At 36.7% G+C, this 17914-nt stretch overlaps 1 protein-coding gene across 1 annotated transcript in view; it reads right to left on the bottom strand.

Moving 5' to 3' along the window:
* The window catches only part of LOC145688216 (omega-amidase NIT2), a 36746-nt gene extending 30589 nt beyond the window's left edge, over positions 1–6157 (bottom strand). Inside the window, exon 1 of the mRNA XM_081762121.1 lies at positions 5868–6157. Coding sequence (XP_081618247.1) covers positions 5868–5880 — 13 coding nt within the window. The 5' untranslated portion in view covers positions 5881–6157. The remainder of the gene's footprint in view (positions 1–5867) is intronic.
* Between the last annotated feature and the right edge of the window lie 11757 nt (positions 6158–17914).

Below are 17914 nucleotides of genomic sequence, written 5' to 3' on the forward strand. Positions count from 1 at the left end.
ATACTGCTTAACGAACTGTATCACCGTAGACTATCTTTTCCTGTATCCATAGCTTATGCACTTCCAGTAGTCTTTCAACAAAATTTTCCTTGTACTTTTAAGATTTTTATTTCTCTGTACTGGTATCTTACAAAGCTGGCGATTTTATACCTAATGAAATCTTTCTTTAAGATTTTCAGTTTTTTCACCTCTATTTCATTTCACTTCATTGACAAACACTTTGAAGAAAACTAGCAAGATTTAGATTTTATCTAAGAATGTCTGACCTACAAATTTAAAATCTGTGTTCTTAGTTCTTTGCAGAACACCCTTGAGCTAAGAAAATATTTAGACTTTGTATATATTAATACAAACAAAACTGACAAGGCAACAATATATTAATAACACTTGTATAACACTTTCGGCAAAGTAACATCGCCTTCATCAGACATGTTATGCTAATTGTTATTATAATGTGTCTGATGAAGGCGATGTCACATTGCCGAAAGTGTTATACAAGTGTTATCACTATATTGTTACCTGGTAAGCTATGTTTTATTAATACATGTTAAATATTTCCAAAGCAACAATGATCAATATACGAGTTATACTTCGCCTTCAAAAAAATTGTTTAATCAACCAATATATATATATATATATTTTAAATTTGTGCCCCTACCATCTCCGATCGTAGGAAATGATTGCTTGAATTCTATTCCTGCGTTGAGGATGGCAATCATCATTTGCCGAAATGTGCACAACGAAATAAATAAAATAGTGTTCTTAGGTACAATAACTCTAACTACACTCTAAAAAGTTATGCCCACATCATAGTCGCTGCTCACAGGTCCTCATGATGCTATCGACGTCATGCATGGTGGAGTGTAGTCAATATCTGGATGGGAGACAATTGGAGAAACTACTAGGATGAAAATCTGTGGACTAAGATTTAATATATATATATATCAACAACGGAGGTATGGCACGTGTTGCACCCAACAAACATCTTCCACACTAAAATCGTCGGCCGATTGTCTTAAGCTCCTCAGAGCTTCATGCCATGCCAAACACTTTAATTTTACTTGAGTGTTTGGAATATGAGCACTAGTTCTAAATAAAATCATCCGTTTGGCGGTAGGTAATAAAGTACGTTGTGGAGATTCAGATAATTTGCAATTTTTGATTTTTCAAGATTATGTCTGGAAGTCTAAATTCGACAAAGTAATAAATATTATATAATGTATTTAGTATCTTATATACAAGAAACTTCCGAACACCAAATTTTGCCCACACCAAAAACTCCTTGGCCCCCGAAAGCATTTCAAGTCAAAGTGACAAGAAATAACATTTGACCTATCCGTCTGCATTACTTGGTTACCTCCGTTATCTCCGGCTTCCTCACGTACCTATGGCTCATGAAAGAAATAGAAAAACAAATAAATGTTTTTCGGACGATCTGTATAATAATAATATAATACATATAAAACAATATAATTCTAGACAATTTATGATGGCACGCTAATTCTTTACATATGTCATCCACAATCAAGGGGGCCTCATCTCGTATCGGTTTGCGTCAACAAAAGGCAGAGCTTACGTTGCGTTTCCAAATAGATACTGAGGACCCAGCATGGAGGAAGTTAAAATGTAAACGTTCTACATTCAGATTGACAATTTATTGGTAACAACAAAATGATACAAATATCTGATTTATATTCGCAAAAACAACTATTTTCAGAATAATACGTCTATACTTCTTTGTTTGGTACTGTTACACTCCCAATACCAATATGTCCGCATATCTATAATATAGAGCCACATTAATAACTTATAAAGATACCTATAAATGTTATTATGAAAGAAAAAATAATATTTAATTGCATGCAGGTCAAGTTTTGGCACGCCATTCGAAATAATTGTTAAAAAATTATAATTCTTTCACTAATTTCCATCTTGTTCTCCAAAAGATTTCTCCTGGGCAACATGAGAGTACACCATGTAGCATAAACAAAATTCAAGAGAGCCACCAAAAGCAATAGTTGAAAAAGTACAAGTCCTTTACGATATTCGCATAAATAGGCGTCCGGATATATGCCACAAAAACTAGAATACAAGAAACAAAAAACACCCGTGCTACGTGTCTCTAAAAAGCACGAATGCCACCTAAGCGAGTCTGAGCTGGGCGAAGCTCCTGGGCCGGTGACATAGCGCGCAGTTGGACCGTAGGCATACATTTAAGCGACGGTAGTGAAAACAAGTAGGCTTTAACAATGGTAAGAGTTTCAATAGCACTTGTCATGGTTTCACACTAGTAACACTCCATTTGTAAACATAAAATACAGCTTCTGTACATTATTCAGAAATACAACATCGGTTTAGAATAGTATCTAATATACAGTAGTCATTTTCCACATGCATTCACTTATTTTATCCGTCGTAAAGCACTTATAATGATTTTACAATAGGAACCCTACAGTTGTAAACCTAAAATACAGATCACAGAACAAAGCAATGTTTATTTTAAAATAATAACTGTGTGACAATTTCGCCAACTAACTGAACATATTGGCTTCATCATACGGTGTACAGTGATGTGCTTTAGCAGTTAAAGTTATTTAAGATAGCAAAGCTAATAAGAAGTAGTTACTGAAATACAGCTATATCACTTTGTATTTTATTCTGTCGCCTACACAAATTTGTACCTTATAAATATGCCTTTCCATGCAGAATATTGAATATTACCTGTACATTTCTCAAAATGTTGTGCGCCAAAACTTGACTAGCACGTTTCATTGTTTATATTTGCTAAAGCAGCATGTTTAAACAATAAATGGATCGGAGATAAAGAAACGTATCTGCATGATGAAAAACATAAAAAAAAAAAATAAACATACACCATACCAAAATTTCTTCAGGAAACTCGTTTCAACCAGTTCTCAACTTCTATTCGAAAATGAACTATTTCCCATGCATGACGAAACTGTATTGTACTTCCGATGTTACTTTCACACAACAAGCAACACCCTAAGTTTACAGTTTCCGCACAAGAAGACAATGCCTTTAAGGGCACAATTTCTAATAGTGACATGACACCTTTACTCGGTATGCATGCACGAGGAAATTTATTTCGTAACCACCGGTATACCGCATGCAAATTTTCGACGTTCTAAGCACCTGTCCCACTCATCTCACTACGCTCTCTCAAGTTCCTCCATTTCCTAGTGCGTTACGAAACATATCCTCATGTGATCGTATCTAGTAAACATGGAAAGTCAATAATATGAGAGTTTTTAAGTAATTTGATGATTAAAGACAAAATATGTAGTCATTCACTTTACGGACGGTTAGATTTATCTTCACCTGGGACGTGCAAAGTAATATAAAATAAGCCTCTGCAGGAACTACATTTAAAAAGAAAACACAGAAAAGACTACAATTACAGCCAATGTATGGTTTCACGCTGTTCATAATCTGTGCGAAGTTTCTAATGCGCCGATAGAATACAAGCTCTGAAGACAATGGAGAGACTTTTCGAAAACACTACCGGTATTTTACTGTCATTATACGATAGCTACCTGATGCATAACTTGCATGGAATTTTGTAAAAAATAAATTTGTGAACATGTATGTCACCTCCAGATAATGGTGCACATTTATTGTACGAACCCATATATAAATTCATTGTACATAAACTTATTTTCCAGTATATCGACTTCCTGTAACAAAGAATAATTCTCGGGTTGTGGACCAGCATTCCTCTGTACAGATTTACTTTAGGAGAGCTTTAGAGTATGCACACGGTAAGGACTATTGTGCAAAAGACACTAACCAACTTACGGTGGGAAGCCACTAAAAAGTGCGAATGCTATCTAACCGAACCAAGGCAGAAGCGCAGCAGGGGAGCCCTAGTGGAATCGTCCGTAGGGAGCAGGCGCGTCAGCGAAGGTGGACATACACATAAACGACGTTAGAGCAAACTACTATATATGGCATAAAATTACTTACTTTACGTGTTAAGTTATGTATTTGTACGTTACTAAAGACATTATAGATAACATCCTAATACGTTTTCAAAGCTTCCATTTTTGTGTTCCAAAGTAACATAACACATTACTAACATAAACATAACAATTATGTGGATTCCTAAACTCTCGGGTATTTGTACGGCTGCGCAACATGAGTTAGTACACTGACTCCAGATTCTTCACTTGACTTAATTTTGTTTATTGTAGTTACTGGTTACCTTATGGGGAAATCCGTGGTTAACAGTTAAATTTCATTAAAGTATTTCTACGTAGTAGATACGCATCCCTCAGGTAAGAACAACATATTTAGATTATTTACATACTAGGCTATTAAATTATTATTCCAAATTTGTTCTGTAAATTTAAGAAATATGTAGAACCGTATAGTAAACCTGAACCTAGATTGCTAAATAGCGCACAAAATTAAGATCCGTTTTTATATATTCAATGAAACCGCACTCAACAAGGTAACAATTTACAATAGGAATTCACATATTTTTAAAATTTAAAGGACAAGTATGAAATAAAATTATAGATCAATTTGTAAGTAATAGAAATATAATAAGATCTTACGTGTATATTATGACAATATGGACTTGTGTCCATCTTGAATAAAGAAAAACACAGCCTTCTTACAAGACTGGCTAGAATATTTATTATAAAAAATAAACTAGAAGAGTAACGGTTTCGGAAGTATAGCACTTCCTTCCTCAGACTACACTGTAGAACTCTACAACAGAGTTGTAGAGTCTAGTCTGAAGAAGGAAGTGCTATACTTCCGAAACCGTTGCTTTTCTAGTTTATTTTCTATAATAAATATTCTAGCTAGCCTTGTAAGAAAGCTGTGTTTTTCTTTATGATCTTACTTGTGAAATGTGGAGTTACGGATGAATTCCAGATAAAAGAAAAGTATAATAAAAAATTAATCCCTTATGTAGGCTATGCAAAGGTGTAATAATTAAGTATAACTATTAAATTGTTCCCAAATGAAGTATGTTTCCACCAGACTTCTTTCCATGCATACGCACGGCGGGACGCATCTGTTCCCTATGGATGGACCACGTGCCTTTCCCACTGTCACACATCTGCCTTTAGTGATTTAGACAGCATTCTCTTAGTGGCCTCCTAGCAAAAGTTGGTTATTGTTCCCAGTATTCTCGCTCATACGCATACCCATCGTTGCTGTCACGACTGCTCCTTACAAACGTACTCCGCACGGGCACCTTTGTAACTCCATCCCTGAGTGGTTTACATAGCACTCTCGTTTTCCGAGACCACCTAGCACAAGTTGGTTAGCTCTTCCATTGCAATTTTTATGGCATACGTACAAACATCATTTATATCCAAAACGCATGAGCTCTCTAAAGTGAATGTGTACCGAGGAGTGCAACATCAACCACAAAAATATAATAATTGTTTAAGGTGCAAGGGGTAAACTTAATGAAAGAAAGGGGGGGAAGGTTCCAGAACACAGGTCCCTCCATATAGGTCAGCAGCTAGGTTGGTTCCTTTCTGTACCAAAGTTTAATATTTAATTCACACAGTATTGCCGAGCAAGCGTTAGCGAGTGAAGGCGGGTTAGAGCCCCGCACGGCACGTTGTTTTCTATCTTTATTACAGCTAAATGGGAAGGGAGACCTGAGTTCTAACAATGCCAAAAAAGAAATATGCAATGAATATATGTACGGATACCTAACACCATTTCATACAGTTTCAGTGAATGCTCACGTTACGTATTTCATCTGTAAACATTATATTAGTTTATAGTCATGGAACACGTTCTTAAAGTATGTATCATTTACAACATTTAAAAAAAAAAGGCAGAATGACTGCCGAAAGACACACAATTGACCATTTACTTACTGTTAGAAGCCATCGTTTGCGATTTAAAAGTTCCTAACACGTTCAATGCTAACACTTTAAATTAAAAATGCGTTATCTGTACTTAACATTGTGTCCTTCATTTGCCTTGCCTTCACAATCAGCTGTTTGGTTGTTGCTAAGCAGCAAAGTGAAGTTGTGTAATTCTTCATACTAAAACCTTTCCAAACAGTGCGAACAACTTATCTCGGGTAAACAGAACATAGGTGAATCACGAGTTATCGTTCATCTGTTTTATGTGACTGTTAAAACATCACAAATCATTATTCATACGCACGAATTCGTGCAATATGTATGATCATAAAGACGAAATAAAATGGAATGAAAGAAAAAGTGACGCGAGATTGGAAGAGGGGCGAGTACCCAGGTCTCCAGTCATGTTTGGTGCATGAAGTCAAGGGCTTCTATTTATATGTAACTTTGAGGGGTGTATTTTTAGATGTGTTTGGTTGCAGACAAGGATCTAAGAAGGTATATATGAGGATTTTACGACAATTTGAATTCAAATTATGCCAAATATTGTAATTCAAAAAATACATATAAATATACATGGGACCCACATGTGCATTGGGGGGCCAGGGCTAACTTCACACTAGCTTCTCACTAATGGGGCGTTTACACTTAGTCGATTTGCGTTCGATTCAGTTGAATTGACGTCACTTTCAACTTAATCGACCGTGTAAACGGGAATTCAACTTAATCGCTTGTTGATCGAAAGCGACTAATCGACTGGCAACTGAATTAAAAGACGTTCTATTTTCTGTGGTTGAAATAATTGAACACATCCATCGATCTGATTCGGCGTATTTGCTTCGATTTAGTGGCAAATACAGCGAGTCGATTTAGTCGTGCGACTAAATCGACCAAGTGGAAACGCCCCATAATGGGGCGTTTACACTTAGTCGATTTGCGTTCGATTCAGCAGAATTGACGTCACTTTCAACTTAATCGACCGTGTAAACGGGAATTCAACTTAGTCGCTTGTTGATCGAAGGCGACTAATCGACTGGCAACTGAATTAAAAGACGTTCTATTTTCTGTGGTAGAAATAATTGAACACATCCATCAATCTGATTCGGCCTAGTTGCTTCGATTTAGTGGCAAATGCAGCGAGTCGATTTAGTCGTGCGACTAAATCGACTAAGTGTAAACGCCCCATAACTCAGATTGGATTTCAACCTATGGTAATAATTAGTGCTCAATTTGTGCAACACGTTTTAGAATTTGTGCTGTGGCCAGAAAGAAAGGAACGATTTGCAATTGTTTGGGGTGAGTTGTGAAGCCGCCCCCCTCCCCCCAACATCAACAACTCGGTTTCGAATCAAACATACGCTAATAATTAGTGTTCAATATTTTCTGATTTGTGCAGCATGTTTTAGAATTTTTGCAGTACTGAGAAGGATAAAATGAGTACAATAGTCTCAAGGGGGTGCGAAAGTTGCCCACCCCTCCCCAAGAACGGGGATTCGATACAAACCTTTGCCAATATTTAGTGCTGAATTTGTGTTGATTTGTGCCGCATATTTTAGCATTTGTGCTACACCGAGAAAGGGAAAATGAGTAACAATAGTTTGAACAGAGAGTGAAGTTACGCCACTTTCCCCATAGTGAAACTAGTTGAAATACATATTCCTAGCACGGGAAGCATAGGTTCATGGAAAATAATTTAAAGATTAACTGCTCTTTATTTACCTGTTAACGATGCGTATCTTAGGCCGCGCCTCCATTGCTTCCGAATCCGATTGCGAATGCGAATGCGAACTGCGAATTCATGTACCTCTACTACATCCGAAGCTTTGAGAATGCGAATCAAGTTGGAATGTCTCTTTCAAAGCTTCAATGTGAACAGGCTCAGGACCAAACTCGATATAGCAAAGTATTGTCCCGACAAATCAAGGAACAGGCTCAGGACCAAGCACGACGTACCGATGAACAGTTTGCAAAGGTGCCCCATCAACTGGAAAAGTTGGACCAAAAGCTAGATCAATTGCAGCAATGCGATGATGCAAAGCTAGAGCAACTTCAGAAATGCAATGATGGCAAGTGGGACCAAATGCAGGAACTTTGGATGGGATTAGCTGAAAGTTCGTACAAGCGTACTGCTGTACTGATTGGATCAGATTATCCTCACTTTTCTCTTCATTCAAATGTTTTTAATTGTCCTACTGATGATGTATATAATGAAGATTTTGATATGTATCAATGTGCGAGAAGTTATGATCATTTTTGTCTCATGAACGCTATTGATCGTTTGTATTCACGATATATTCTATATGATATTAATGCTGGAAAGGAGGTAATTGTAATAGAACCGTTAGGTGATATGTACACGACATGGTTCATGTAGCAGGAAGAAAGTTGATTCCAATATTTGTGAAATTCAGAAGGAAAGCGTACGTTCCCACCAATGATTGTAGTGATTGTTCAACTGAATTGGAGGTGTTGAATTGTGTATTCAACAAAAAGACCAGAATGATGTTGGTGAACGGTCCGGTGGTGTCTTCGCAGAACGTAATGCAGTGCATTAATTTCAGTCATCCAGGTGTGATGTTGCAAAGTTTTGAAAATCCATCAGTGATGCAATACATTGCTAGCTTGAATCAAACTAACATTAATCGAGACCAACTTTGAGTCATTCATGTGCAATTGAAGTGTGATCCCCATGTGCAGGAAGATGTTAAATTCATGTGTACTGGTGATACAACTGGACCTAATCACAGAAGAAACAAAACCCGTGGTAGGACAAAGTACCGTGAGCATTGTGGAAAGAATAGGTACAGATATGTTAAGAGACACGAAGTAGTACTGGGGACACTGCCTAACTTTGGACTTTGACCCCGACATTTATGACGTCATAGGTCAAAGGTCAATGACCTTGGCAAGGGGTCAATGACCTAGGGGTACCTAGGACCACCCTCTCTAAATTTTGGCAGCGGTACCATGGCCCAACCCTAAATTTTGACAGGGGTACATAGGACCACCCCCCTTAAATTTTAGAAATTGCCAAATCTAAAAATTTGGTATGGTAGCCTAGGACCATAGTATGTACCTCTATTAGTATTGGGTGTCTATGTTGTTTCCTTTTATGGGTAAAAAAATTGCCAAAAATTCAAATTTCGAGGGTTTTTGACCTAATTTATCCCCTTTGATGAGGTGTTATTACCTTATATAGTTATATGGGTGTATACAGGGGTTCATTCCCTTTCATAAGATATGGGTATATTAATGCACCCTTTGAAAAATTTGGGAGGGGTACCTTGGCACACCCTTAAATTTTAAAAATTGACCAATTTAAACATAGGGTATTATAGTACAGGACCCTAATATGTATTATGATAAATTTGGGTGGTCCACCTCATTCCCTTTCAGGGGTACCAAATTGCCAAAAATATAAACGTAAGCAATACGTTGTACCACGTGTTTGGTTTTCGACATAATTTATCTGTTTTGATGAGGTCCTATTACCTTATATAGCTATATGGTCATGTATAGGGGTCCATTACCTATCATAAGACATAGGAACATTGGTGCACCCCTTTAAATTTTTGGGAGGGGTACCTTGGCCCACCCCTTTAATTTTGGAAATTGCCCAATTTAAACATTTGGTATTATAGTATAGGACCCTAATACAGATCACTATAAATTTGGGTGCTTCACCTTGTTCCCTTTTAGGGGTACAAAATTGCCAAATTTTAGTACAACCACGTGTTTGGTTTTTGGCCCAATTTATCTCCCTTTGATGAGGTTCTATTCCCTTATATGGTTATATGGTCATATATAGGTGTCCATTCCCTTTCGTAAGGCATGGGTATATTGATGCACCCCGGGAAGGGCACCTTGGCCCACCCCTTAATTGTAGAAATTCCCAAAATTAAATATTTGGTATCAAAGTACTGGACCCTAATATGTATATCATTATAAATTTGGGTGGACCATCTCGTTCCCTTTAGGGATACAAAAAATTGCCAAAATATAAACGTAAGCAATACGTTGTACCACATGTTTGTTTTTTTCTCCATTTTATCCCCTTTGATGAGATCCTATTACCTTATATGATTACAGGGGTCTATTTCCTATCATAAGACATGGGTGTATTGTTGCACCCTACTTAAAATTTGGCAAGGGGTACACCCCTTCAATTTTTGGAAATTTTCCAATTTAAGCATAGGACAGGACCTCAATATGTTTCTGTGGTCCTATTGCCAAATTTTTTAGTACAACCACGTGTTCGGTTATTGACTCAATTTATCCTATTTGATAAGGTTATAAGGTATGGACAGGTATCCCCTTTCAATTTGGTAGGACCCTTCGGGTGTAGTACGGTCACGTGATCGATGATTTGGTTTTGATGCGCGACGAGGTCCCTGGTCAATGTTCTCTAGGAATTAGGTGGAAACTTTGAAAGGAAAGATTCATGGCATTTAACTTTTTTTTTCAACGTTCAAACTAAAAAAAAATCAAACCAAAGTTTTCAAAACAAAAATTGAAACGAAAACTTTTAAACGAAAATCTTGAAACTAAAAAAATTTTCAAAACAAAAATTTGAAACAATAAATTTTGAAAAATTTTCAAACAAAAAAATTTCAAACTAAAAATTTGAAACAAAAATTTTGAAACAAAAAATTTTCAAACTAAATTTTTGAAACAAAAATTTCAAAACAAATTTCAAACGAAAAATTTTCAATTAGAATTTAAATCAAACAGTGATCAGCTATCACGGTTAACCGTTAAACTTTATCCGGGTTTTAACTATTCGATTAACAAATAAACGGTTTTCAACTATTCGATTAACAAGTAAACGGCTTTCAACTATTCGATAAACAGATGAACGGTTTTCCGTTTCTCGCCAACATTTATATGTGAGTGCAAGAATTTACAAACTAAAACAAAAAAAATTTGTACTCGCTTTAAATACGCACCATTTTTGAATCAAGGTGTTAGTGTTCTTCATTGATACGCAGTGGAAACATCCGTTTACCTGTATTCTCGCAGGACCTAGTGGGTGTGGAAAAACGTAGTTTTTGAAGCGATTACTGTCACATCTCCCAACCATGATCAATGCGAAATTTCGTAAGATATACTGGTATTATGCAGAATGCCAAGACGTGTATGCAACAATGCCGGTTCCAGTAGAATTTCACGAAGGACTTACACGAATGAAAGATTTTCAGAATCAAGATGGACCACATTTGATTATTATTGATGACCATATGCGAGAAGTGAATAGTGATATTGTTGATATGTTCACGAAAGGATCGCATCATCGAAATATTAGTGTGATTTTTATAACACAAAATGTATTTCATCAAAGTAAAGCAAATAGAAATATGAGTTTAAATTGTTCGTATTTGGTGTTGTTTAAAAATCCACGTGACAAGTCACAAATCAAGCATATGAGTTATCAAATCATGCCTGAGCATCCACTGTTTCTACAAGAAAGTTATGCAGACGCAACAAGAAATCCACATGGCTATTTACTGATGGATCTTAAACAAGATACACCCGATGAAATGCGATTTCGTACAAATATTTTTCCCGACGATTTGCATCATTATGTTTACGTACCAACAAAACATGTTTAAATTATTGTGTATGTGAAAAGAATGACTTAGTCTGTCACTATGTCTCCTACAGTGAAACATGCTTATCTGCTACGTGCTCTGCACAAAGCTAAACCAAGATTGCGTAATGCTATTATTGTCAATGCAGACGCTTCATTAATTCATAGTATTTGTGAATGTTTTTATAATGTCTTAAAAGGCAATGTTCCACTGACAAGTGCTCAGAAGTCAAGATTAAAGCGTTAGAAGAGCACGCTCCGCTATCTCGTAGACTATACAAAATGATTGGATAAAAAGAAGAAACATTTAGCCGTACAACAAGGAGGATTCTTACCTGCATTACTTGCACCTATTGTAGGAAGTGTGTTATCCAGTATTTTGTTTAAACAATAAACATCATGGAACATAGCAAGAAGATGGTTTTAGTGCCACCAGAAATGCTTCAACGAATGCATGCATCATCATCCCGTGGGAGTGAAAATCGAGAATCTAATCTCGATCGTGAAATGCAATCTATATTGAATACATCGTATCCAAGTGATGAAGAAATATGGAATCAGTACAATAGAATATAACAGAAATATTTTTATGTGATACGTAAACAAGAAGAACCAATACCACTTACAATTACATCAATGAAACCTGATGGTGACGTCCCGAATGTTGACGATAACACGAAACAAGAAATTTTAGCCGCAATACCACAAATGTATCGTAAGAAAGCCGAACTACTATTCCGTCGTTTAAAACAAGATGACGCAATTACGTGGGATCATAAAGGAACAGTGTACATCAACGATAATGAACTACATGGATCCAATATTGTAGATTTAATGTGCGATGTGACTCGACCGAGGAAACATTCTAATCCTCAAGGCTGGGAATTGTTTTGCAACTACCTTGCATCGTCAAACACACCTCAAGAATTGATTGGTAATCCACGAAGATTAAACTATATTGTCAAGCATAATAGTACAACAGCATCTGAAGGATCTGCACCACCAAAACCGGCACCTGAATTATTTTCTTCCGGAGAAGAAGAAGAAGAAGATGATGATGATGATGATGATGTTTTAGAAGTCCGACGAAAAAGAAAACGTATCATTCCACAATGGTCAACGTACAAACCATGAACAAAAAGTTGAAATCCATTTATTACAATCCAGCACACCCTGCATCGTTTTCTACTGCAAAAAAATTATGTCAAGCCACAGGAAAATCTATACCTTTAGCCAAAATAAAACTTTGGTTAAACAAACAACCTACCTACACGTTACATCTTCCTGTACGTCGTCGTTTCTGTAGAGATTTTTTATCTTGTCAACAATATTGATGATCAATGGGAATGTGATTTAAATGATTTACAATCATTTCAAAACTATAATGACAATTACCGCTATATTCTTACAGTGATTGATGTGTTTAGTCGGTACGGGTGGGCTGTACTACTAAAATCAAAAAGTGCCGAGGATATAGTGAATGCATTTAAAATGATTTTCCAGGACAGGAAACCAATTGTGCTACGAAGTGATCATGGAACGGAATTTACCAACAAGACAGTACAAAAGTTTCTCAGGAAACACAACGTGCAACATGTTACAACAAAGGATCCAGATATTAAAGCCAGCATCGCAGAAAGATTTAATCAGACATTGAAACATCGTATGTGGAAATACTTTACCAAATATCTAACATACAATTACATCAAAGTATTGCCTTTACTTGTAAAAGCATACAATGAAAGTCGGCATTCCAGTATTAAAATGGCACCTGCAAACGTTTCTCAGGACAATTTACTGGAGGTGTGGCATAACTTATACGACAAAAAGCTACAACGTTCAAAACAAGGTACGGATTTATCTGTTGGTGATACTGTTCGTATAAGTAAAACAAAACGTATCTTTGACAAGGGTTACCTCGAGAGCTGGAGTTGGGAAATATTTAGAGTAAAAGCCAAAGTACCAAGAAACCCACCAGTGTATTGACTAGAGGATTTAAATCATCAACTCATCGATGGTGTTTTCTACAGAGAAGAATTACAACCAGTGCCGCTCCCTTCGACGTTCCTCATCGATAAAACATTACGTACAAGAACAAAAGGTCGCAGAAAGGAGTATCTCGTCCAGTGGAAAGAATATCCTTCCTCATCCAATTCGTGGATCCCTGCAACTTCATTGAAGAAGAAGAAGAAGAAGAATGGAACCTGATCAAGATTTTTACGTTACACTTCCCAGTAATAGTTCCATGGATTATTTTCCAGAAAATACATTGACTTCATATATTACGAAATTACAACGACGTGTAGAGTTTCGCCAGAAATGGGATGGGGCAATTGTAGAGATTCATTATCCACATTCTTTGCTTAAAATTAACAGTAAAAACAAAAAAATATTACAAATCATCAAGTAGTAGTGATCAAGAACCGTGGAAGTTTGTAACGATTCCTGTACGCTATTATAACAATATACGGGATCTTATTCATGCAATTAATGTACATCATAAAAAAACCAATTTATTTATACCTCGTGACGCAACTAATAATATATGCCTCATAAGACATCCCACTAAGGAAATCCATACTTCTGTACAAAGCTCACCAAGTGTTAGTTTAATGCTTGGATTTGAACCGAAAAGTGATTTAAAAGATATGGAAAAGGGACAATATACACCGGATGTACGATTAGGCTTACCATCACAAATGTACGTCTATTGTGACATTATTGAATCTGTCATTGTTGGAGATACAATGGTACCCTTGCTACGAATTGTCAACATGGATCCTGTGAATCATACTTTTGGAAGTCATGCAGTACAAATCTTTAATTCTGCACATTATGTTCCGGTGGAAAAAATGAATTTTGAGCAAATACAAATCGATATGAGGGATAGCACAGGTCATCGTATGCCATTCACCTTTGGAACGGTGTGTACAAAACTACATTTCCGTCGTCGTCGTCATGACTGATCCGTATTTGCAATACTACCAAAAACAAGCGTTGTCCGGTATCGGCAACGTCTATGTGGGAAGTCCCTGTCAAGCAGGACATGGCATTGGAATTTTCCTTGGTGGTTTATTTCGTTCAGTGTTACCACTTGTGAAGCAAGGAGCTATAACTGTGGGAAAAGAATTATTAAAATCAGGTGCCAATATGATTAATAATGTTGTGATCTCGAATCAACCGCTGGAAGAATCGTTTCATCAACGTATGCAAGAGGCAAAAACAAATTTACAAGAAAAAGCTAAAAATAAGTTGAAAACTATGCTGGGAAGTGGATATCATAAACGAAAATGGGATGACTGCTCTCAGTTTGAGGTTGACCTTCCAACGATCAACAACACCATCAATCCTACGAAAAGACGTAAATTATCACATAAGAAGAGGAAGAGATCATTGGCATCGTCACCAGATATTTTTGATTAATTCAACGATGGCATTCTTACATCATCAATCCTGTGAGTGTGTAAAAAGTGAAATGGACATTTTTTCAACGTTACCCACGTAAACCATTGTCCTAGACAATCGTATTATTGGCTACAAACCAATTAGTTCAATATCTGAAAATTCACCAATAGAATTTGTAGTGAGTGGTAGCAGTGATGAATATATTGATTTGCCACAAACCTTATTATAAATCCAAGCACAAATTGTGAAACCAGATGGTTCCTCCTTCACAAAAAACGGATAAAGCAATTGCACCTGTCAATGATTTTCTAAATGCTATGTTCAGTGAAGTACAAATCTACTTGAACAATAAACTGATTTCATTTCCGTCACATAATCATCCGTATCGTTCGTACCTGGAAAAACTGCTCAATTATAGTGATGGAGCTAAAAATACACATTTACAAACAGCAATGTGGTTTCAAGATACGGCTGGTCATATGAACGCAACCACCAGGGAGAACAAAGGATTTCAACAACGCTATGAACTGACAAAACAAAGTATGAAATTCGATATGATTGGACATCTTCATTGTGAGATTTTTAATCAAGATAAATTTTTACTTCATGGAGTGGAATTACGTGTTAAACTTATTCCTGCAAAGACAAACTTTTGTCTTATGGCCAATGAAAGTGGTGTCAATGCAAAAATCAATATTCTAGATGCATCGTTGCAGGTGAAAAAAGTCAGCATCAGCCCTAGTGTCAAATTGACACACAATAAAATTATACAATCTACACCGGCAAAGTATCCTCTGACAAGAGTTCAAATGAAATCACTTACCATCCCGAAGGATATACAATCCAAAACTATTGATAACCTGTTTATGGGAACATTGCCAAATCGTATTATTGTAGGATTTACATCGAATGAAGCATCCAGTGGAACTATTACCAGCAATCCATTTGAATTTCAACATCTAAACATTAATTTCTTTACATTGTATGTGGACGGAAAAGCTGTACCTTCAAAACCATTGCAAAACAACTTTGAAGAAAATCTGTACATTTCATCGTACCACACATTGCTCTCAGGCTCTGGCATACATTTTACCAATACTGGAAATACAATTTCAAGAGCCGACTACAAGAATGGATATACACTGTTTGTATTTGACCTAACTCCCGATTCTTCTGGTGGAGATTGTCACTATTGGAATTTACAACGACATGGAGCCATCCGATTGGAAGTTCATTTCCAAGAGATGGCCAAATGCAAAGTCTTGGTTCATCCGTATGTGGCTCTTATGCTTATTTTTATTTGTGCTGTAAAGGCCAAGGAAAATCTCTGCGTGAAATTCAATACTTGTTCACAACAGTACCCACGGTTAATGATCGTAGACTACTGCAATACACCTTCCAGGTAATTTTATCATATTTATCATTGTAAGTGTATTTGTTTTATCATCATCTATTTCTATACTAATCATCTTTTTCCTCGTTCTTTTTACAGAATTCACAATACGAAGCTTTGCAAACGGGTGCTATGCTGCAAAACATGGAAACAAATCATCGCAATCAAGAAGAGGAGGCGGTCTAATGAAGAAACCCAGCTCAATATACAAACATTGTCAGTACCTTAGTGTAACAAGAAAGAAAAAAAGAAACCAGAAAATGAATAAAATACAATTTATGCTTATCTATGTGTTTTTATTGTTCATTCCATTAATATGATACACACAACGTTATCAGATTCTCCTAAAGAACTGTGCGATATAAGACGAGAACCCTGGGCAAAGTTTCCACCTAATTCCTAGAGAACATTGACCAGGGACCTCGTCGCGTATCAAAACCAAATCATCGATCACGTGACCGTATTACACCCGAAGGGTCCTACCAAATTGAAAGGGGATACCTGTCCATACCTTATAACCTTATCAAATAGGATAAATTGAGTCAATAACCGAACACGTGGTTGTACTAAAAAATTTGGCAATAGGACCACAGAAACATATTGAGGTCCTGTCCTATGCTTAAATTGGACAATTTCCAAAAATTGAAGGGGTGTACCCCTTGCCAAATTTTAAGAAGGGTGCAACAATACACCCATGTCTTATAATAGGAAATAGACCCCCTGTAATCATATAAGGTAATAGGATCTCATCAAAGGGGATAAAATGGGCCAAAAAACCAAACACGTAGTACAACGTATTGCTTACGTTTATATTTTGGCAATTTTTTGTACCCCTAAAAGGGAACGAGATGGTCCACCCAAATTTATAATGATATATATTAGGGTCCAGTACTATGATACCAAATGTTTAAATTTGGGAATTTCTACAATTTAAGGGGTGGGCCAAGGTGCCCTTCCCGGGGTGCATCAATATACCCATGTCTTACGAAAGGGAATGGACACCTACACATGACCATTTAACCATATAAGGTAATAGAACCTCATCAAAGGGGGATAAATTGGGCCAAAAACCAAACACGTGGTTGTACTAAAATTTGGCAATTTTGTACCCCTAAAAGGGAACAAGGTGAAGCACCCAAATTTATAGTGATCTATATTAGGGTCCTATACTATAATACCAAATGTTTAAATTGGGCAATTTCCAAAATTAAAAGGGTGGGCCAAGGTACCCCTCCCAAAAATTTAAAGGGGTGCACCAATGTTCCTATGTCTTATGATAGGTAATGGACCCCTATACATGACCATATAACTATATAAGGTAATAGGACCTCATCCAAGCAGATAAATTAGGTCGAAAACCAAACACGTGGTACAACGTATTGCTTACGCTTATATTTTTGGCAATTTTGTACCCCTAAAAGGGAACGAGGTGGACCACCCAAATTTATCATAATACATATTAGGGTCTTGTACTATAATACCCAATGTTTAAATTGGTCAATTTCCAAAATTTAAGGAGGTGGTCCTATGTACCCCTGCCAAAATTTAGGGGTTGGGCCATGGTACCGCTGCCAAATTTTAAAGGGGGTGGTCCTAGGTACTCCTAGGTCATTGACCCCGGGCTAAGGTCATTGACCTTTGACCTATGACGTCATAAAGGTCGAGGTCAAA

This window comes from Thermobia domestica, chromosome 6, assembly GCF_964235325.1.
Source record: "Thermobia domestica chromosome 6, izTheDome1.hap1.1, whole genome shotgun sequence".
Lineage (NCBI taxonomy): Eukaryota > Metazoa > Arthropoda > Insecta > Zygentoma > Lepismatidae > Thermobia > Thermobia domestica.